Source organism: Heteronotia binoei, chromosome 18 (genome assembly GCF_032191835.1).
Source record: "Heteronotia binoei isolate CCM8104 ecotype False Entrance Well chromosome 18, APGP_CSIRO_Hbin_v1, whole genome shotgun sequence".
In the NCBI taxonomy this organism is placed as follows: Eukaryota; Metazoa; Chordata; class Lepidosauria; order Squamata; family Gekkonidae; genus Heteronotia; species Heteronotia binoei.
Window position 1 is genome coordinate 11889272 of NC_083240.1, and position 23086 is coordinate 11912357.

General features: G+C 47.9%; 1 protein-coding gene across 2 annotated transcripts in view; it reads right to left on the minus strand.

The window, feature by feature from the left end:
- Positions 1 to 1504: 1504 nt before the first annotated feature.
- The window catches only part of GNB1 (G protein subunit beta 1), a 98981-nt gene continuing 77399 nt past the window's right edge, over positions 1505 to 23086 (minus strand). Inside the window, exons 7-12 of one of the 2 annotated variants that reach the window (XM_060259716.1) lie at positions 22713 to 22875; positions 13868 to 13934; positions 10750 to 10951; positions 10322 to 10538; positions 5621 to 5732; positions 1505 to 3527 (exon numbers count right to left, since the gene is read on the minus strand). In XM_060259716.1, the coding sequence (XP_060115699.1) occupies positions 5626 to 5732; positions 10322 to 10538; positions 10750 to 10951; positions 13868 to 13934; positions 22713 to 22875 (756 nt within the window). In that variant the 3' untranslated portion in view covers positions 1505 to 3527; positions 5621 to 5625. Of the gene's footprint in view, positions 3533 to 5620; positions 5733 to 10321; positions 10539 to 10749; positions 10952 to 13867; positions 13935 to 22712; positions 22876 to 23086 lie in introns of both variants that reach the window. The other variant, XM_060259717.1, reaches the window with a different exon arrangement.

The window sequence follows — 23086 nt, forward strand, 5'->3', positions numbered from 1 at the left end:
GGAGAGAATGAGGCAAACTGCTCTGGGACCCCACTGAGGCGAAAGGCAAGGTATAAATGAAGTCAAGGAAGCAAGAGCTACTCTTCAAGGCCTCAAGGTTGAGGTCTTTCCCAGCCCCACTGACCAAAGACCCGTTTCTCTGGAGATGTTAGGAATTTTACCCAGGAGCCGTCAGCATGTGGAGTGAGTATTATAGTCCTTCACCTGTGGGCTGGACTAGGGGCTGGGACCTAATCATAGAATCCTAGAGTTGGAAGGGACCTCCAGGGTCATCTAGTCCAACCCCCTGCACAATGCAGGAAACTCACAAATACCTCCCCCTACATTCACAGGATCTTAATTGCTGCCAGATTGCCATCTAGCCTCTGCTCAAAAATCTCCAAGGAAGAAGAGCCCACCACCTCCTGAGGAAGCCTGTTCCACTGAGGAACCGCTCTAACGGTCAGGAAGTTCTTCCTAATGTTGAGCCGGAAACTCTTTTGATTTAATCTCAACCTGTTGGTTCTGGTCCTACTTTCTGGAGCCACAGCAAACAATTGCACACCAGCCTCTAGACAACAGCCCTTCAAGTCCTTGGAAGACTGGTGATCCCATCCCCTCAAAGATCAGGTCTACGCTGGTGGCACAGACTGAACTCAGCTGTCCGCTACCTGAGACACCAAAGACTGAACTGGGGAATCATCTGTATGCAAACTGGATGCTCGGTCACCAAACTACTGGTCCTCTGAAAGTTATTTCCAAACATATTTTCCAAAGGCAACACAGGCAAACAAGCATCAAAGGTGCATCAAATATGAGGCTGTTTGTGCTGAAGCTGGTCCACAGCATACGTCAGAAATTATGACTGCAGGACGGAGGAGGCTGTAGTGCCAATGATCGCCGCTTCCTCCCACTCCCGTAATTCTCAGGACTGTCACTTCCAGGGCTTTTTTGGTAGCTCTTTTGCATATTAGAGCCAGTTTGGTGTAGTGGTTAAGTGTGCGGACTCTTATCTGGGAGAACCAGGTTTGATTCCCCACTCCTCCACTTGCAGCTGCTGGAATGGCCTTGGGTCAGCCATAGCTCTGGCAGAGGTTGTCCTTGAAAGGGCAGCTGCTGTGAGAGCCCTCTCCAGCCCCACCCACCTCACAGGGTGTCTGTTGTGGGGGAGGAAGGTAAAGGAGATTGTGAGCCGCTCTGAGACTCTTCGGAGTGGAGGGCGGGATATAAATCCAATATCTTCTTCTTCTTCTTCTTCTTCTATTAGGCCACGGCCCCTGATGTAGCCAATCCTCCAAGAGCTAACAGGGCTCTTATTCCAGGGCCAGGAGGATTGGCTACATCAGGGGTGCATGGCCTAACAGACCAAGGAGTTCCTGCTACAAAAGAAGCCCTGGTCACCTCCCAGTGTTGGGTGAGACCAGCTCATGTCCTGCACACAAGGAGGAAAAACAAGAGGAGGCCCATTATCCATTAAAGCAGCAACTCTAGGTTGGGGGGAAAGAAAACCACAAGGCGTAGGGGATCATGTCAAACTGCTTTATTACATCTTAAATAACAGTACATTTTAATATAGTATCTATCTTGCATCCAGCTTTCTTGAAGTACACTGACTTTAAAATTAAATACAAAAGGTGGAGGAGGATACAAGGGTGTGGAGAAAGCTCTACGGATAATAGTTTCGTGGGGGGGGGGGGAGGGGAGGGGAAGTAGATTTTCTTTTTCTTTTTTTTAAAAATTAATATCATTATTTGTTTTTTTTTTAAATGCCAAATCCAGGCCTAAAAACGCACGATTACAGCACATTTTATACAGAAATGTTGCAGAGGGAGAAGGAGGGGACCAGAGTGGAGAAAAATCACAGCCGTAGCATGGGAAGGAAGATTTTGATACATAGACAGAGGAGAAAAGTTTTGACAGAACAATTTACTATTCCAAAGCTGTTTAGGGGTTTTCTGTCAAGTTCCCCCCCCCCTCCCCTCCTATTTTCAACAAATCAAGTCAGGTAAAGCCAGCTCGTTAAGGAAGCAAAAAAGAAAGAAAAACAAAATAAAGGCAATCAAAAGGCTTCCTTGGTTACAGCCAAATGGGTCACTGAGAATTTAAATTTATAGAGGACCGTCTGTTATTCCCCCCTCCTCTGCACCCCAGAATCAAATCTACAGCAAATGCTGAACTGGTAATTAAAGAAAAAAAATTTTTTTTTTACAATAGTGACTTATCTATGCTACTCCAAGGCGTGCATAGAATGGCATTTTTTCATTCTTCATAATTTTTTTTAATGCACAGAGTAGCGACAGTAAAAGAGGAATATGGTGATGGTTACAGCTTATTTTTTTTATTAGGGGAAAAAACAAAACCAGGTTATCCTTTTAAAGAAAAAAACACATTGAAGGACACATTAGTCTCATTTGCACATCAGCATTTCTACAGCATGCGATTCTAAAGAGTAATCCAACCCAATATGGCAAACAGGAAAAAAAAAATTCTTTCCATTGTTCTTGTTTAACTTAGAAAGTTCAAGATCATTATTTTCAAAAAAAAAACCCATTAATTTGTACATTGTTTAATACACAAAGAATTTATGCAACAGCCAAGTGCTGAACAGGTTTTCTCTGCAAAATACAAACCCACGAGCCCCCAAAACCTTATTTGTTGAGATCGCGGGGTAGCGTTAGGGCATAATTTGCCCTGCAGTTGGGCATTGTTAAATCCAAACTATGCAAAAAAAAAAAAAAGGGGGGGGGGAGTAGGTACAATAATAATGAGTGTGGTGGAAAAAAACTTTTTGTTAACCCATAAAAAGGTGGGTTTTTTTTCTTTTAAACATTCAAGACCATGTACAGCATGTGCTTGGTTACCTTACTTAACTTTGTCCTATATATGCAGTAATTGTGCAACAATCCTGTGACACGAAGACAGAAATTTTTAAAAAAATGAATTCAGGGACTAAATTTACAGCATTAACAATCCCAGAGGCACCTGGGCTTGGACTCCCTTGTATTGACTGTAAAAGCAATGGCGTTTAAAAAAAGAAAAGAAAAGAAGGAAATATGGACAAAGAGTAGATATCGATCCTGCTACAAACACGACTTCAAAATTTGATAGTGAGAGAGTAAAACAAAGGCTGCCCCCCCACCCCCAACTTAAAAAAAAAGGAAGTAAAACCAAATCAATGGTTTATAATCTTTAAACTACAGTGAAAGTTAAACGTTTGTTTCACTTTTTTTTTTCTTTTTTTTTCTGGACATGCTTACAGAAGTGTGTTTTCTTTAGTTTGCTAGACGAGAAGTGGTCCCCAAAAGAATGCACAATATATTTTTTTTTAAAACTTCTTTTGCTATTTGTATGTAACCACAGAGATTCTTCTTTTAGGAGATAATTGTGCTCTTCGTTTCGGCAATAGGAGGCGGGAAAAGATCTTGCCCTTTGGTGGCTGGGTAGGATGGAGGGGGGGAGGGGGTCCAAGTTAGTACGGTTGGATTGGATACGTTATTTAAATTTTTGACTGTGGTGGAAAAGTCTTCCAGCCAGCGCGGAGTCTGCTGCTATTCTGACATACAAATACACACACACACACAAAAAGAGTTTGGTTACGATTTTAAAAAGCCAGAGTGATAACAACTTTCAGAATTAACCAATAAACTTCCTCCCTTTTTCAACTGTGTTTAGGGCTAAGTTTATAGAAAGGCAAGTGCTTTGGACCTAGGCTATCCATTGCCAGATTTCAAGAACGCTTATAGTGGGATACCCCCTTTCTACAATCTTTCCTGGCATGGAAATACACCCCTAAGAAACCAAAGGTGTAATGAGTGGAGTAGCAAGAGAGAAAGATACAGGCCAGCGGGGGGGCGGGATGTTAGGGCCGGTCTTAGACTGTCTGGCACCCTAGGCAAGGCTACCTTTTGGTCCCCCCAACCCCCCCACTGATATCACCAAGTAACATAAGGGGCACCCAATTCTGCTCCCCCAGAAGGCTGGGCCCTAGGCAATTGCCTAGTGGCAGAGCTGGTCCTGGGTGGGGAGGGGGGCAGGGCCGGCTCTCCCACTAGGCAAACTAGGCAGTTGCCTAGGGCGCCGGGAGGCAGGGGGCAGAAAATTGGCCTCCCCCCCCCCCCGTGCCCCAGGGAAGCGCTTAGTTTGCCTTCCTCTCCCCCCTGCCGTCGTGGCCTCCGCTGCAGCCACCCCCGCTAGCTCCCTCCGGCCCAGTGCCCCCGCCCCCCCCCCGCACCATCCAGGCTGCCACCGCCGAGCTCTTCTCGCTCTCCCCCCCTCCCCCCCACTGGCCGCCGCAAGTAAAACTAAGGGCTGCTGGATCCTCGCAACCCATGCGTTTTGACTCTTAACAAAACGCACAGGTTTGCGAGGAGCCAGCAGCCCTTAGTTTTATTCGCGGCGAGCATGGTGAGCGGGATGGGGGGGGAGAGCAAGCAGCGTCGAAGGGGGTGTGTCGGCAGGCAGGAGGGGGCTAGCAGCAGCTGCAGCAGTAGCAGAGGGGGGGGCTAAAACGGAAATGTAGGGAGAGGAAGGAGGGAGAAGGCAGGTGGGCGCTGCGCCTTGGCGGGGCATTGGGGGGGGCGACAGGGCACCGGGGCGGCGCCTGCATAGGGTGCCAGGCACCCATGAGCTGGCCCTGGTGGGGGGTGTCTGAGTCCACCTAAAGTCCAGGTGGGATATATGTTTGTGCCCTTGAGCAGGGAAGACGCAAACAGATATCCAGCAAAGTAAAGGAACCCTGGCTCAAAATCAAACAAAACAAACCAAACGCAAGACTTTCCCATGTTTAAGGAAAGATACGAGTATGGTGGAACTGCCTCTCTGGGCATAAACATTCTCATGGACATTTAACTGTCCTCTGGCCCAGACACACTTAGCGGAGCCAAGCAATGCTCCAACAGTACTCCTGTGCCCTACCAAAGTGAACAGAAGCTGCATGACAGCAAAGGCCTGCTCTTGTGCAAATCCCTTCCGTTGCAAAGGAGGATGGACTCAATTGCCTAATGTGTGTGTGTGTGTGGGGAGGGATCCCCCCCCCCGGCCTTTTATGAAATGAAGGGAAGACTCTTCTAAAACATCACTGAATTTACAAGGACTTCAGCTGAAAATTAACCAGCTTTCATTCTTCCTTGCAGAGCTAACGAATACATTTAATTTCAGTGGGGGGGTGAGGGGGGGTGGGAAAAGAAAGTATACTACTCTCTTAGCCTGCACAGACTTTCAATACAGCATTCCTTCTCTTGCCATAATAACAAGATTAAGAGAACCAAGCAAGCTTATTTACAATATATAGGCATCACTTCATTGTCAACTCACTGACAATCTTTTTTTTTTTTTAAACTTTCCTAAACTCCAGCTAGACATTCACATGCAGTTAAAGTGTACAAGGCACAGCCCACTGGACTGGAAACGGAGGCTTGCTTGGGATGGCCCCAAACAAGTTCCACCAAAAGAAGCAGAGGTTTCCCAAGAGAAAGGGTCTGAAGGGCTGAGGAACGCTAATGATTTCAGACGGAAGGGAAGGGAGAGAAAGAAAGAAATGGAAGTCTTTGTGCAATCAAGGAACTGGTATGGGAGAACTGCTCTAGTTCTTGCTGGTCCACGCCATAATGCCCCCACCCGGCCGCCTTTCTGAAATACCTACAGACTTTAGTTCCAGATCTTGAGGAAGCTGTCCCACGATCCTGTGGCCACAGCCATGCCATCATCAGTCACACCTAAGCAACTGACACGGTTGTCATGGCCAGCTAGGACACCTAGAAATTCAAAGGGAAACAAAAAGGGGGAAAGAAGGGGTGGGGAGAAATGAGAATACAGAAGGGCAAACATTTAAAGAGCTGCTAAGTTCCAACACGAGATTCATTACAAGAAAAGTTCAGGCAACTGCATCAGGCTTTTTAGGTCCCTCTTTGTGGCTGCCAGGTGACCTTGAGTCAGTCACCCTCTCTTATTCCACCCCTACCTCACAGGGTCATCATGAGGATAAAATGGAGGGAAGGAGAATAACGTAAGCCACTTTGGGGCCCCACTGGGGAGAAAGGCAGGGTACAAATGAATGAATGCATTAAATTTGGTATAGGTTTGGTATAGAGAAGTGCATGGACTCTTGTCTGGTAGAACCGGGTTTGATTCCCCACTCCTCCACTTGCAGCTGCTGGAATGGTCTTTGGCCAGTCATAGCTCTCACAGAGCTGTCTTTGAAAGGGCAGCTTCTGCGAGAGCTATATCAGCTCTATCTACCACACAGGGTGTCTGTTGTGGGGGAAGAAAGTAAGAGATTGTGAGCCACTCTGAGACTCTTGAGATTCAGAGTGAAGGGTGGGGTATAAATCCAATATCATCATCATAAATACAAAGGGCGGGGGGGGGGGGACGTCGCAAGTAACTTTCAGCAGGTTACGTGAAGATGTGCCTATTTAGTTCAGAACTAAAGGCTTCCAATGCACGCTGGTTTTTTATTGGAAACTGTGACTGTTTGTTTTGGTTTTAGACAAGTTAACTTGTTTACTGCAGTGTTTTAACTAAGTTGTATGTTGTACATGATGTATGCCCTAAATCATTCGGCAGAGGACAGTATAGAAATCCAATAAATAATAATTTGTGCACAAAGCTCCCTCGTGTAAGAAAGCTCCCCTGCTGAATTCCACCAAACCATAAAAGCCCCCTGCTTCTTGAATGCTGGAGCTTCTCCTGAAGATTTACACCCCGCCCTTCTCTCTGAATCAGAGACTCAGAGCGGCTTGCAATCTCCTATATCTTCTCCCCCCACAACAGACACCCTGTGAGGTGGGTGGGCTAAGAGAGCTCTCTCTTTCAAGGACAACTCCTGCAAGAGCTATGGCTGACCCAAGGCCATTCCAGCAGCTGCAAGTGGAGGAGTGGGGAATCAAACCCAGTTCTCCCAGATAAGAGTCCTCACACTTCACCACTACACCAAACTGACTCTCAACTCCATAGGTGAGCTGGAGCAGGCGCAATGCTTTCAGCCAGGGTTAACTGAGGGCACCACCAATGTCAGCTGTCACTCCGCGTTCCATCTAGCTGGCACACTGAGGACGAAGCCCTCTGACCATGGTTTAAAGGGGGATCTCAAAATACATTTTACTTGCATCTAACAAAAAAAGCCCGATGGCCACTGGTTTGTTTTTTTTTTTAACGGTTCTCTTGCCAAGTTTTCGGGAAGTGTTGTTACAGACTTTCCACATAAAATATGTATAGCACGATGACAATTATTGCCCATCTCCGTAATCCATTAGAGTCATAGAAATGTCAAGGAAGCCTCCAATCTGAGTCAGCAGCCTCCGTGCTCCGAGCAATAAAAACCCTGTGCTTCCTGAGCTCCGGAGCCAAAGCTTGCGAGTGCGAGGAGGGGCTGAGAGCATCCTGAAAAATTTATGGCTCCACACAGAAAGCCCAGGTCTCATGACGTGGCTGCAGGGGCAAGGGAGCTGCGCGTGCTGCTGTCACGTAATCATCACTGGTGCGTTGTTTATGGACCAAGCAAAGGAGAAGAAACAAGGCGGCCTCCTTGACTGCTTAATAAGATCAGGGACCTAGAAGGCTGAACAGCTAAAGCAAAATGTATCCGTTGACTGCAAAAATGCAGAGTAGCTACAAATCAAAAACAACTTTCACAGAATGTAGATAAAAACAGAGCTAGTGGTATGTCATCATAGCCACTGAGATGCTGCTTTGCAGCAACAAAGAAAAATAATACAATAACCACATATGCAGTAGTCCACACCCATCAGAGACGATCCTTTTGTACGAGTTGTCATCTCTGATGGGCGTGGGCTTCTCCATATGTGCAGGCTGACTGACTGACAGCAAAATTTGGAACTATTTATATACGAGCAAGGAAAATTTTGTCATCAAAAGTGTATTCGTTGTAGAGAAAATCAGGCCTTTTACGTTCCCCCTTTCTCTTCTTTTTGTTTTTGGTCCTCATGTTATATTTTGTTGATGTTTGTGTACGGTTTTAATTCCTTTTTTGTATGCTTCCCAGCTTTACTCAACTAATAAAATCAAAATTTCCAGGAAAAAAAAACCTTTTATTATTTGGAGCTACACTATTCCATTGATTCATACACTAGCTGCCTTGCCTGGAACAGATTTTATATTTTTAGTGTGTTGTTATTATTTAGACCACTGAAGAAGCCCCTCAGGGCTGAAACACATTTGGTCTAGTGGTTATTGTACATGTAAACTTGTATTTGTTGCTCACTTATGTTTTTTGCTAGCCTTATCTCATTGTATTTCAGAAGCTAAACAGGGTTGGTCCTCGTAGTGCTTGGATGGGAGACCAAGGAAGTCCAGGGTCACTTTGCACTTGGCACCAGTGTTCCCTCTAAGCTGAGTTAGCGTGAGATGGCTCACAGGTTTTTAGCCTCCAGCTCACACATTTTTATCTTAGCTCAGGAAGGATGACCCCAGAGCACACTAATTGATGCAGGAGCTCACAACTTTAATGCCAGGAGCTCACAAAGTAGAAGTTTTGCTCACAAGACTCTGCAGCTTAGAGGGAACATTGCTTGGCATTGATTTTTTTAAAACCGTACATTCCCACCTCCCTCCCCGGATGGGCCTGGCTAGCCTGATCTCATCGTATCTCAGAAGCTAAGCAGAGTTAGCCCTGGTTAGTATTTGGATCGGATACCACTAAAGAAGTCCTGGGTCTCTAAACAGAGGCAAGGAATGGCAAACCTGCTGTTAGTCTCTTGCCTGAAAACACTAAGGCATCGCCATAAATCAGCTATGACTAGACTGGCACTTGCACGAACAAGAGTTACTGGTTGACCGAATTCTTCCTGTGCCTTTGGGAATTAATAAACTCTGCTGCTCAACTTCGCATCCCTTGTCATTGTAGCAGAAAAAAGGTCATAAATACCAAACGAGGCAAGTATGATCCTCTCGGTTCTAGGATTCATGGATTCTATGATTGCGGAACCCCCTTTTGGTTTTCCCCTCACGATGGTAAATTCTTGCCGTGTGTCAAATTAAGTATACAAGGGGCAAAGCTTTGATACGTATTTGTATCTTTTACGGGTAAGCATCTATAATTGCTATTCAGAGGAGGAAAATTTTGCTGAGTGGCGTATTTAGGATTATAAAATCAGCAGCAACAAATCATTACTACTTGACAGTTACGGTTACCATTTTTTTTTTAAAAAAAAGGTGTCAATGCTCAGAGGAATGCTAAACCTTTTTAAGCAGTGCCGCGCAGCACAACTGCCAACTCGGCGCCTGAATCATCCTGAAGAAATACTAACAGGGTAATATCAACCCAGTGTGGGTTCCTCGTGCAGCACATAATATGGAACATGTCCACATGCTTAGCTGCATGTACCCCGCATACCCACACACATGCAAACACATAGGGATTGCGATCTAGTTTGAGACCAAACAAGAAGAATGAGTCAAAATAAACACCAACTGCTTAACATACAACTATCCCTATTCTGCGTGCAAATTTGATTTCCTGAGAAGGAAGTCCGTATGTGGAGCTGGCGGCATACAAATTTAAGGGAAATAAATAAGTCCTTGTGTACGCGAGGAAGAAAACAAAGTTAGGAAGACGGGGGTATCTGGTCTACCAGAAATTCTCTGCAGAGACCTCCACAGGTCCAAAATAAAACTCTCACCTTGGGTAAAAGCTACTCTTTTCCCTGCTGTTTCCCATCACTTACCTCCTGAATATCAAAAAAGCATCTACCTGAACAAATGAAGCCCTCGCATACAAACCCTCAAAAGCATGGCTTTTAAAAATCTGAGCAGCAATTAGTGATCAGATCACACAGACAAATGTGGGGTAATTAAGATGTCCATCTGGTATAACTTCAGCCCGTTTTGCAGTATCTATTTTATCAAGCACTTTTAACAACTCCAAAACCTCCGGACTGTCATCAATCATAAATAGGTGCACCCCAGGGGGGGTTTTTTTGTAGCAGGAACTCCTTTGTCAAGACAACACACTCCTGATATAGCCAACCCTCGAAGAGCTTACAGGGCTGTTAGTACAGGGCCTACTGTAAGCTCCAGGACTGGCTGTATCAGGGTTGTGTGGCCTAATATGCAAAGGAATTCCTGCTACAAAAAAAGCCCTGGGTGCACCTAAATAAATAAGGATGTTGCATGGATCCAATCCCTCTCCCCTGTGGCATCAGAACTGCACCGTGTGATCTTTCTGTGTAAACTCAGGTGCAGGTCTACCCTCCCTGCCCATCCAGTCTCTTCCATGGTCTTGATCCCCTTCACCCTCTGCTCATTTGGCCCTCCTTCCTCCAGAATGCTGGACCGCGATCTAGTTTCCTGTCGCCCCCAAGTGTTCAAGAAACTCACTACTCACCTGCTCTGTCAGCTTTGAGCGTATCCCACACGTTGCAGTTAAAGTCATCGTAGCCAGCTAGGAGGAGACGCCCGCTCTTGGAGAACGCTACGGAGGTGATGCCACAGATGATGTTGTCATGGGAATAAACCATAAGCTCCTGGTCAGCACGGAGATCAAAGAGCCGGCAGGTGGCATCGTCGGAGCCAGTGGCAAACGCGTTGCCATTGGGGAAGAACTTGAGGGAAGAAAGGAAGCAAGCATGTGCAATGTAACAAGTGCAAAGTTCCTTAAGCTCATAAAGAGGCTTCTTTGAGAGCTGGAAAGATATCTGCTCTCCCCTCTCCCCTCAAGAAGTTCTTAACAATGGACACTTGTCTGCCATGAACAGACATGCAAGAACCTCTGAAATCCCACCCCCTCCCCCACACACACAAGTGCTTACGTACACATATGGCATTGATGTCCGACTCGTGGCCAGTGAAGGTCTGCCGGCACATCCCTTCTCGGACATCCCACAGCTTTGCGGAGGCATCGCAGGCACCGGAAACGAAACACTTGGAATCGGGAGCGAGGGACAGGCTCATGACATCTCCGGTGTGACCAGTAAATGTGGTGGTTTGTTGGCCAGTTTCTATGTCCCACAGGGCACTGGGCAGAGGAAGCGAAAGAACACCACAAGCCTTAGAAGACTGTCCCCAAATTAGAATAATTAGCACACACAAACAAAACAGAACAAAAATTATTCTTCCACACAGAAAATTAGCATGTCAGGGAGAAGTTGAAGTCAGAACCCTCCTCTCTATCTAGCTAGCTCCTTAAGTGTGGAATGATGTCTCCAGGCCTTTTTTTGTAGCAGGAACTCCTTTGCATATTAGGCCACACACCCGATGTAGCCAGTCCTCCAGCTTATAGTAGGCCCTGTAAGAAGAGCCCTGTAAGCTCTTGGAGGGTTGGCTACACAAGAGGGGCGAGGCCTAATATGCAAAGGAGTTCCTGCTACAAAAAAAGGCCCTGGATGAAATCCCTCCTAGCAGCAGAGGGCAGTGCCTGGCTCCTCCCACCATCAAAGCCGTGCAACGCCACATTTCCAAACGGGGGGAGAAGATCAGACTAGCGGAGATGAGGCACAGCTGCAAGGCCAACTTCTCCCGATCGCAGCACAGCAGGTCAAAGGTCGACACTGATCAAAGCAGCTCCGAGATGCCACTCTGTACCCTGCTCATCTACCAAGCTCTTCTGACAACGGCGCAGGGAGCAAGGTCGTGCTCACGCCACCATTCCACGCAAGCACAAGAAGTGTGGGGGGCACAGAATTCACCTTCCAAAGAACCCCAAGCTGAGTTCCTCACCTCCATAGTTCCAGTGGCATCTTCAAAAGAAGTATGCCAGGCAACATTTGGCATTTCTCCAAAGCCCCCTCCTTGATAAAGGCTCTTTGAAATGGAGGATTACTGAGGCTGGCATCTCTGTAGGAGGAGGCACGAGAAGTTCCGTACCCATAGGAAGAATGGACATGTCAGCACGACAAGCACTTTCTGTCTTTCAAGTCTGGAGTATGGATGGACTTTATTTGGTTCTTACATGTGTTTATGAATTGAAATTCTGAAGTTGCAGATTGAAGTTGTGGTTATAAACAGGTGTGGAAGTCTAAATATATAAGATTTATTGTTATACTATTTGGGTGGTATTTTTGGTTAGTCACTGTTTTGATCTGTTGATTCCTCCAAAGCCAGCAGAGTGGCTGAATCAGATTTCTGGTGGTTTGGCTGCTGGTTGACTTAGGTAGTCGTCCTCTTCAAGCGGCTACTAAAAAACAGAACACCTCACTTTTGTGCTTAAGGAGGCATTGTGCATGGGGTTTTTTTGTTTTTTTTAATTGTGCAGATGGCAGAATTTTTTATGATCCTGCCACAGAATTTATTATGGGCGGAGAATACGGGCGGAGAAACAGTGCGGGGCAGTGTGCAGATTGTTAGATAAAGACCAGGGAGCTGCAGGTTCAAATAAATCCCAACTCAGCCATTGAGCTCTGCAGGACAGTCCTGGGCCCGTCAGTAACTTTTAGGCTGGTCTGCCAGATGGGCTGCCTTCAAGGACACAGTTATGTGTGTGTGTGTGTGTGAGTGGGTGGGGGAATTAACGCACACTGCCTGAGGCCCCCTTGGAAGGAAGGGTGGGCAAAAAAGCAAATGCAGTGAATAATATAAACTAAGCTAATACAGCCCAAGATGCGGTGGAGGTTCCATAGAGACCAACCAATTGTCCGGTCCTCTCCTCTTTCCCTGTTAGGAGGACTGTAGACCTTGACAACAGCTCTTCTCAGCACTTATTTATCTGAAGTTTCAAAATGTGTAGAACATTCCGGAATTATGAAGTTTATTTTATTTTTACAGCTCAAGGATTTCCACGCTCAGTTTTATGGCAACTTTTGTAACAGCCCTTTATAGTAGGTGATTGTTACAGATGGGAAGGTTGAAAGGAACTGGTTTCCTTAGGCACCCTGTGAGGTCATGGGAGGGGCAAGATATGAACCGGAGACATTTTGTGTCTCTCAGCTGCTGTGCCAGTTCAGGCCCACATTAAGCTTTTGTTGGCTTACTGTGGGTGGGTGGGGGGTGGGGAGAAGAAGTGGGGATTTGTCCTCTACTGAAAACTGAAATCAGGGCTGCGGTATCCTTGGAAGGCTTCCGTTTATCTGTTTCCCTCTAAGGCCTGGCCTATTCATGCAGCAGACTGTGGTAGCAGAATCAACTGCATCACTCCAGGCTACGGGTTGTTGTGTGTGGTGGGGGGATATTTTAAAAATGCTTTTCCATGTATAATTCCCCTGCAGGGAGAAAACCGGCACAATCCGGGAATACAGCAGTTAGACCACTTTACCCTCTCTCTTGTGCTAGCTTCCATTTATAAGGAGTTGTTTAAAAAACAACAACAAAACCATGGAAGAGAAATCAAAAACGAGATCTCCCATCCTGCAGTCAGAGGCATCAACAGGGTTGCCAGGTCTTTCCTGGCAACCAGCGGAGGATTGGGGGGAGTAATACAGGAAGCAGGCCCAGCCGACGTGCAGCGACACTGCTCACATGACCTGGAAGTGACATCATCATGCAGCAGCAACAGACAATGCTCTGGTATTTGGGGAAAGCTCTAAGGGCACTCTATGGATCATGTGGGCAGTGATGTAGGCACGTTACTGTACACTGGCTGGGCCTCCTTTTTGGGGTAAGTTCCCCCCCGCTGGCCACCTGACCGGCATCAGGGCCTGGTGACGGGGAACCCCCACCTCCACTGGGGGTTTGTCAACCCTAGATATCAATCTACTCGATCACTTTCGAAGACTCTCACCATTCCAATTCTCGCTTCATTCTGCAGAGCTTGTAGATCTGACTTCAGCTTAGCGAGGACTTGCGACAGGGAACTCCGGCCACAGGCACCAAGGAACGCTTTGCCACATTGTAAGCAATGCCCCTAGCATTACACTGCCTCTAGCATTAGAGGAAGGTTTTGCACCAGAATATGAACACAAGCCCATCACTATCGAAATGCTATTGGCCTGGCCCTTACCAAGTGGTATCTCCGGAGCTGGTAACAATCTGATTATCGTCCACAAAACGGCAACATGACAAGTAGCCTGCAACGGGAAGACAGAAAAAAGAAAAACAAACATGTCTCAAAAACTTCTCCAAATTCCCATTCTGCTCATACCCAAGAACTATGGTTATTAACTGCTGCCTTTTCTTTGGGTAAATCGATCCGAACCATCTCAACACATTTCAGTAAAGTGATTAATACTCTGAAACAAGCATCGTAATTGCTGTAAATAATCCACAAGCTGAAAGGGCAACGAGGGGCCAAAGGTCACATCACCTGGCCACAGCTAGCATGACTAGCCACTTTTCTCCCCTGCCCCAACTTTGAACTGAGCGTAAACGGAGAGCCAGTTTGGTGTAGTGGTTAAGTGTTCAGACTCTTATCTGGGAGAACCGGGTTTGATTCCCCACTCCTCCACTTGCACCTGCTGGCATGGCCTTGGGTCAGCCATAGCTCTGGCAGAGGTTGTCCTTGAAAGGGCAGCTGCTGTGAGAGCCCTCTCCAGCCCCACCCACCTCACAGGGTGTCTGCTGTGGGGGAGGAAGGGAAAGGAGATTGTGAGCCGCTCTGAGACTCTTCGGAGTGGAGGGCGGGATATAAATCCAGTATCTTCATCTACCTCACAGGGTGTCTGTTGTGGGGGAGGAAGGTAAAGAAGATTGTGAGCCACTCTGAGACTCTTTGGAGCGGAGGGCAGGATATAAATCCAATCTTCTTCTATCCACCACAAACAGAAAGGACATCTCAAGTATGCAAACAGCTCAGAGCCCACTTTGAGTAGGGCAGAGGTGGTAAACTGCAGCTTGCCATATTAGCAGCACAGGGCTGCCAGCTTTTCCTATGTCCTTAAGCTGCTCAGGAAAACATGGGTCCATGTTGCCTGATCAAGCAAGGATGTTTTCAGAGAAAAACAAGGCCTTTTTGTTAAACCCGTCAGTCATTTCATCTGCCTTTTGTATCTCTTATCACCCACAATATCAGACACTGGGTATGGGGGGGGGAGACAGAGGACACCCTTGCAAAGCTTGCATCCTTGGTCAGAATGCTGTCAATGCATGCAGCTCTCATCACTGCCCCCCCAAAAGGCTATCATTTTCTGTCCCTCTTCAACTTCACAAAGAAAAACTTGTATAGGTGCTCACATTTGCCACCTATACTTACTACATTTGCCACCTACTACTTACTGATGGCTTACTTACTACAGCCATCAAGAATCAGTTCCAACTCTGCACCAGTACCTGAGTACTCAAAGCTCCTGTAAATTCACATTTCCGCACCCCCCCCCCCCAAAAAAATATCAAAAAACTGCACCGTGTTTCAAATACGGTTTAATACGCTTGCTCTTCATTTCATTAGACTGGGAGCTCTAGCTTTGCTGGATTATAAATAACTATCCATTGCTGAGTAACCTGAGTTCCCCTCTGCGAGCCGTTTCCAGAGGGTTCCCTTTAGTCTGTATCAGTAAAGCCTTGCCGAGGCGGAAAGCCAGCAAGACACAGAGCCCGCCTGAGGTTTCCTCTTAAGAACCGCTAAAGGTTTTTCCGGAGCCAAGCTGGCAACCTCTGGAGGAAGAGGCCTCTGCGCTTGGCTGCACCTCGAGATTTTGTTCTTTTTGCAGAAACAAAAGGCAAGCGTGGAAGATGCGACACAGCTCTGGGGGTTGCAACCTTGCAAGATGGGACGCCTTCCGAGCCAATTCTTTCCTGCTGCTCATCTGACGTACTGCTACTAAATCCAGGAGCAAATGGAAAAGCTGCAGGGGCACTGCTGAATGTCAGAGACTGTCTGCAGGAGCACAAAGATATCTCGGCTTGGCTTCGCGAACGAAGATTTAAGAAGGGTGCAATAGTCCACGTTTGCTGCAGGCTCGCTGGTGGCTGACAAGACCAATGTGGGACAGGCAGGTCCGGCCACAGCGGCTGCAGGGAAAAGTCTGATTTAGGGTTGGTCCTGTAGCAGTGCGATTCTTCCTCAATCTCCTTTTGTCCTCAAGACCAGCTATGCGTGCGTTCTCAAAGGAAGAGACAGCCTGGTGGATGGTGTGCCTCCATGCTTTGCGATCTGAGGCTAGGTCAGACCACTGGTGATGGTTGATGTGACAGGTGCTAAGGGATTTCTTCAAGGAGTCCTTGTACCTCTTCTTTGGTGCCCCTCTATTTCGATGGCCGGTGGAGAGTTCGCCATACAGGGCAATCTTGGGAAGGCGGTGGTTTTCCATCCTAGAAATATGCCCTGCCCAGCGCAGCTGCGTCTTCAACAGCAGTGCCTCGATGCTGGTAACCTCTGCCCGCTTGAGGACTTCAGTGTTGGTCACAAAGTCACTCCAGTGGATGTTGAGGATGGTGCGAAGGCAGCGCTGATGAAAGCGCTCAAGGAGTCGTAGGTGATGACGGTATAAAACCCACGATTCGGAGCCATAGATGAGGGTTGTCATCACAACCGCTTTGTAAACATTGATCTTTGTGCCTTTTTTCAGATGCTTGTTGCTCCACACTCTTTTGTGCAGTCGGCCAAATGCACGGTTTGCCTTTGCCAGCCTGTTGTCAATCTCCTTGTCGATCTTGGCATCTGAGGAGATGATGCACCCCAGGTAGCTGAACTGCTGGACTGTCTTCAGAACTGATTCACCCACAGTGATGCAGGGAGGGTGATAATCTTCCTGGGGTGCAGGCTGGTGGAGAACTTCTGTCTTCTTCAGACTAACTTCTAGGCCGAATAGCTTGGCAGCCTCTGCAAAGCAGGACGTCATATGCTGCAGAGCTGATACCGAGTGGGAGATGAGTGCAGCATCATCAGCAAACAGTAGCTCTCGGATGAGTTTTTCCATTGTCTTGGAGTGTGCCTTTAGTCGCCTCAGGTTGAACAGGCTGCCATCGGTGCGATAGCGGATGTAGACACCATCGTCCTCATCTAGATCTTCTGCGGCTCTTTGAAGCATCATGCTAAAGAAGATCGTAAAGAGAGTTGGCGCGAGAACGCAGCCTTGCTTTACACCTGTGCCTATTGGGAAGGGCTCCGAGAGGTCGTTGCAGTGTCTGACTTGGCCTCGCTGGTCTTCGTGTAGCTGGATGATCATGCTGAGGAACCTTGGGGGACATCCTAAACGTTCCAAGATTTGCCACAGGCCTTTCCTGCTAACGGTATCGAAAGCTTTGGTAAGGTCGACAAAAGTCACATACAGAGCCTTGTTCTGTTCCCTGCATTTCTCTTGGAGCTGCCTGAGAACAAATACCATGTCGGTGGTGCTCCTGTTAGCTCTGAAGCCGCACTGGCTCTCTGGGAGGAGTTCTTCTGCAATGGTGGGCACCAGTCTGTTCAGGAGTATTCTGGCAAGGATTTTGCCTGCGATGGAGAGCAGGGTTATCCCCCGGTAGTTGGAGCAGTCTGACTTTTCCCCTTTGTTCTTGTATAGGGTGATGATGATTGCATCGCGAAAGTCCTGTGGTAATTTGCCTTGTTCCCAGCAGGTGACAAGTACTTTGTGAAGTGAGCTATGTAGTACTGTGCCCCCATGCTTCCAGATCTCTGGTGGAATTCCATCAACTCCTGCTGCCTTGCCACTTTTCAGTTGCTTGATGGCTTTAACAGTCTCTTCTAGGGTGGGGATCTCATCCAACTCTGTTTTCACTGGTTGAAGTGGGGTGAGGTGGATTGCTGAATCTTGAACTACGCGGTTGGCACTGAAGAGAACCTGAAAATACTCCGACCACCGGTTCAATATGGATGCCTTGTCTGTGAGGAGCACTTGGCCGTCTGCACTATGCAAGGGACTCTGAGCCTGATATGATGGACCATATACTGCCTTCAGGGCTTCGTAGAACCCTCTTAAATCACCAGTGTCTGCACACAGCTGGGTTCTCTCTGCAAGCTTGGTCCACCACTCGTTCTGAATGTCTCGAAGCTTGCGCTGGAGGTTGCTACATGCAGCGCGAAAGGTTGCTTTTTTCCCAGGACAGGAGGGCTGAGCAAGATGTGTTTGGTAGGCAGATCTCTTTTTTGCCAGTAATTCTTGGATCTCTTGATTGTTCTCATCAAACCAGTCCTTGTTCTTCCTTGTGGAGAACCCGAGGACTTCTTCAGAGATCTGCAGGACGGTAGTTTTTAGGTGTTCCCAGAGTGCTTCTGGAGAAGGGTCTGTGGGGCAACTGAGGTCCTCAATTCTTGACTGGAGTTTTGCCTGGAAGGCAGCTTTAACTTCGGCTGACTGGAGGCTGCCAACCTGAAACTTCCTCCGAGGGATACCTCCTCTCCTGGGTGTGGGTTTAAAGTGAAGACGGAGATTGCAGCGTACAAGACGATGATCCGTATGACATTCTGCGCTGGGCATTACTCGGGTGTGTAAGACATCTCGAAGGTCTCTCTGGCGCACCAGAATGTAGTCGATAAGGTGCCAATGCTTGGACCGTGGGTGCATCCAGGTTGTCTTCAGACTGTTCTTCTGCTGGAAGATAGTGTTGGTGATGGTGAGCTGGTGCTCCATGCAGAATTCTAGCAGGAGGCGCCCGTTGTCATTGCAGTTGCCAATGCCGTGTTTGCCAAGTACGCCTTTCCAGGCTTCCGAGTCTTTACCTACTCTGGCATTGAAGTCGCCAAGGATGATCACCTTGTCCTCTGTAGGGGTCTTCCGTACGAGGTTGCGTAGATCAGCATAGAACTTGTTCTTTTCTGCAGGATCTGCTTGAAGGGTTGGGGCATACACACTGAAGAGTGTTGCATGCTGCTTGTTTTGAAGTGGGAGGCGCATGGACATGATGCGATCTGAGTGACCTGTTGGAAGGTTTTCGAGTTTGGAGGCAATGGAGTTCCTGACCATGAAGCCAACGCCAGAAAGGCGGCTCTCAGCCTTTGACTTACCCGACCAGTAGAGGGTATAGCCAGCACCGTGTTCTTGAAGACTACCTTCCTCAGGGAAACGGACCTCACTGAGAGCTGCTATGTCGATATTCAACCTGAGAAGTTCATGGGCAACTAGAGCAGAGCGTCGTTCAGGGCGACCACTGCCTACTGTGTCAAGCATGGTTCTGATGTTCCAACACGCAAGCTTTAGTCTTTGCACACTTTGTGAGGCAGGTGCATGCCTTTTCTTTGTTGTTATTTTTCGACCGCAAGTAAGGATGCCCGTTGACCGCGGCTAGCCAACTGGGGTGGGGGAGACGAGCTTTGTTTAGGCCACCTTTTCTAGGCCCCTCTCCGTGTGGAGCAAGCAGTGCTGTCCCTAGATAAGGCTGCTTGGTCGTTCAGGGTGCTGCCGAAAGATGCTTTCGTCTCCGGGTTAGCATCAGGCGACCAATATCCTGAACCGCCTACATGCAGGATCGGGACTGCGGCTTCCAGTGGCACCTTCCACCTGCCGTTTCGCCCCTTGCCTATCGCTGCAGGACTTGATGTGTTGTGGGTTGTGTGTGTGGATATGCCCTTCAGGCCTGCGCAGAGGAATTTTTTAGGTGAAGCGCAGTGTGCGCGGTACTGGCTCCACCCTTTCACCTGGGGGTCATCTGCCATGGCCCAGTAAGCCGGGACGCCGGCAGTGAGTCCTCCAGGTGGTAGGTGTTACATTAACGAGCTCTATCTGCCCGGGTTTGATGTTAGAGTTTTCCTTCTCTTAGGCTGACGAGGTTGGTGGGCCCAGCCTGCCCATCCGGTTATACCGCCGGACACTTCGGTCGCACCATGACGTAGCAAACTCTGTGAAAACGGGGGGGACCAGCGAGAAGGTGTTGCTACGGATGCAGTAATGCAGGAGAGGCCATTGCAGTGACCATCTGCCAGGCATAGCCAGACAGTGACCACGCGGCGTTCACTACACCGGGAGAGGAGAGGCTATGTATTGCGCATGCACTTTCCCTGAGGGGGTAGGATTCCCAGAGGGAGCCCACCCCAACACCCCCCAACACCCCAACACAAAGATATACTAAACATAATAAATGGCTGCGCCTCAGTGTATTCTCCACCCCTGCTTTACAGCCAAAAACTGACTCCTGATCCAAAACATAATACAAAATGAGAGAGTCTCAAACAAGGCATTCCTTGGGAAGGGAAGCTGAAGGAGACTCCAGGTACGGTGGAACGAGGCCTGATGGTCCTGTCGATTGTGGAAAGTGGACAGAGATGGAGCTAGAGCCAGACAGAAGGCCAAAAAAGCAGGAAGCTGGTTGTTAGCAAGACACCACCATCACCAAGCAGCTCCAGCACACAGGCATCTACCTGCGTTCTGAAAGCATCTCGATGCTACAAAACATGGAAGTCATTTCATGGTCACTTCCTCTCCCCAGGGAATCACATGCCATTGACAGGGTCTACAGATTTCTAGTATGTTCACAGCCATCTTAACCAAACCACAGTTCCCAAAATTCTTTGAGAGAAGCTGTGGCAGTGAAATCGGCATATAAGCAATATAACTGTATCGGTTGGCAAATATATACCTTGAGAACTAGTCATGACTGCTCCATCTGCATAAAGGTGAGCCAGAGCCCAACTCATTTCTATCAGAGCTTTAAGAATGCTGACTAGAGTGAAATTTAGCTTGCAGGTTTATTTAAAAGCATCACGAGGGCGTAAATCAAGATTCAAAGTTACGAGCGAACAGGACCAAGGCGAAGGACAGTGAAGAAAGAAAATGCCTCAGTTCCTGAAATGTTGTTTACAGTGCAAAATTATTTTCAGCTCATGCAGTGTTGCACTTGGCAATGTGAGATCTCATTCAAGGGACTCTGTCAGGTTTGGGGAAATGAAGGAGAAAGATTTATGGAGTGATTGCAAAGACGGAGTAAAGCTATTAACGCTTGCGATTTACATACTACTGCTGAAAAAAACAAGTTTTGACTGCTACACTTCTGTGCCATCCCCGCACACCTTTAATACCAAAGAGGGGAAATGAGGTGCTGGAGAGAACAATAAATATTGTGAGTTTGGCAAAAGTTCAAGATCTGCAGGCAGGCAGAGTGCAACAGCCCCTTGCATCTGCAGTACGGCACATAACACACTCGCTGTGACAGACTGACTGGCTGAAATGATTCATTCAAGCAGCATGCTCAAAGCAATCCTATGAAATTAAGCCAGGTTATGGAGCAAAACAACAGCTGAAAAGCCCCTGCATTGTTTTTGGGGCAGTTGTGGTAGATGGATCCACTGTGTATGAACTAGCATGAAGTGACTCTATACTGCCCTTAAGAATGGAGTACAACCAGCATTGGTTCCAGGTTTTGGGAGCCCAGTGGCCTCCTTGTGCCCTCCTTTCACCCTCCCACACCTGCACGCCCCCCCCACCCCTCACTGGCTCATGCATCCTTCTCCCACTTGCAAGCAGTGTTCCCTCTAAGCTGAGTTAGCATGAGCTAGCTCACAGATTTTTAGCCTCCAGCTCACACATTTTAGTCTCAGCTCAGGAAAATTGATCCCAGAGCATAACAATTTATGCAGTAGCTCACAACTTCAATATCAGTAGCTCACAAAGCAGGATTTTTGCTCACAAGACTCTGCAGCTTAAAGGGAACATTGCTTGCAAGCCCTTCTGGCACCCTTGCTCAGTTGCCTGCATCACCTGCACCTCTTTTCCCCAACAGCTCTGGGCAGTGTTTGCGGCTGGGAGTGCTATGGCCACTGATAGTGCTGCCACTGCACGACCCCCCCATGCCCTTCCTTAATGGCTTTGGACAGCAGCCAGCACAGGTACAGAGAGGTGGCAGGGGAGGCATTTGGATGGGGGCCAGCAGTAGTGGGCCCCACCGGGAGTCCTGGGCATTGGTGACTGCCCTACCTCAGGAACTGCTGATGCTTTAAAGTGTGCCTCTGCAGTCATGCACCCCCATGCAAAGCCTGAAGGAAACCAATGACAACCAACAGCGGGGCAAGTGGCCATCACTGCTATACTTAATGGATGGATGCAGAGCTAGTCCACCAGCATTACAGACTTGAGTCTGTCCAAATGCACTACCAGCCTTGCCACCGTCCCACACATCCCTACACAACTCACTTGGATCCACAGCTACCTGAGAGAACCAGCTCCCTTTCTTCTTTACAAAAGCATCCCCTTAACTCGAGCAAACTTCTGACCAGCCGGGCAAATGGCTGTCTGCAAGCTCCCATCAGAAATGACACACGAAAGCTGCAAATGCAGCTTTTCTCTTCATGAGCTCCTCAGAGTGGCAATCCTATGCTAACAGCTGCACAGGATCCCACATCTGGAGGTTGCCTCCATGTAACACAAGACTACAAAAGGGTTACTGAGCAGCAGGCTACAAGCAAATAAAAGCATGAAACCTGCCTTCTACTGAATCAGACCACTGGTCCATCAAGGTCAGTATTGTCCACTCAGACTGGCCGTAGCTCTCCAGGGTCTCAGGCTGAGCTCTTTCACATCACTTACTACCCAATCCTTCTAACTGAAGGTGCCAGGGACTGAACCTGGGACTTTCCGTGTGCCAAGCAGATGTTCTACCGCTGAGCCACAGCCCCTCCCATAAAGCAGAAGTCCAACTAAGGACTCAAAAGGTACAGAAGTGCTGTACAAGTGTATTCATGTGTATGTTGGCCTGCAATGTTAGTGCTCTTACATATGTTCATGTCAGTTATGCATTGATTTTGTCTTATTAAACTGCTTCAGGGACCTACCTAAAGAAAAACAGAACATAAATGAAGGAAAAAGAGATTCCTTCATTTGCTGATAAAAACTAAGAAATCACAATTATGACGGTGCAAGCCAATATTCCAAGAGAAATCACAGAGAAAGTCACTGCTTGCCTGAGAATTACTTGGTTTCTGTTTTGCTTTTGAAGCTGGAGGGAGAACACCTTGAGGGTGACTGGAAATGGACACTTACCTGTATGGCCGGCCAGCTCACGGCTGACACGTACGTTGCCCTCACGTGTTTTCAGGTTGTAGATGGAGCAGATATTGTCAAGACCACCACAGGCCACGTAGTTTCCAGATGGAGCATATGCACAGGTCATGACCCAGGATGACCGCAGGGGAATGGCATGAACCTAGGAAGAAGTACACACGCTCAGCCAGGCATTTTGTCAGGATCCTGAGTCCAGGTGGCCAAACCACAAGGGCAAGGTGAAGTGGCCGCCCAAGGCAGCCGGTTCTAGGAAAGAGTAAGGAGGCAGCCCATGTGGCAAGGCAGATTTAAGCCACTGGGCACAGTCCATGCAGGACGTTTTCCAGCAAGAGATCTGGTGAAACTGAACAGGA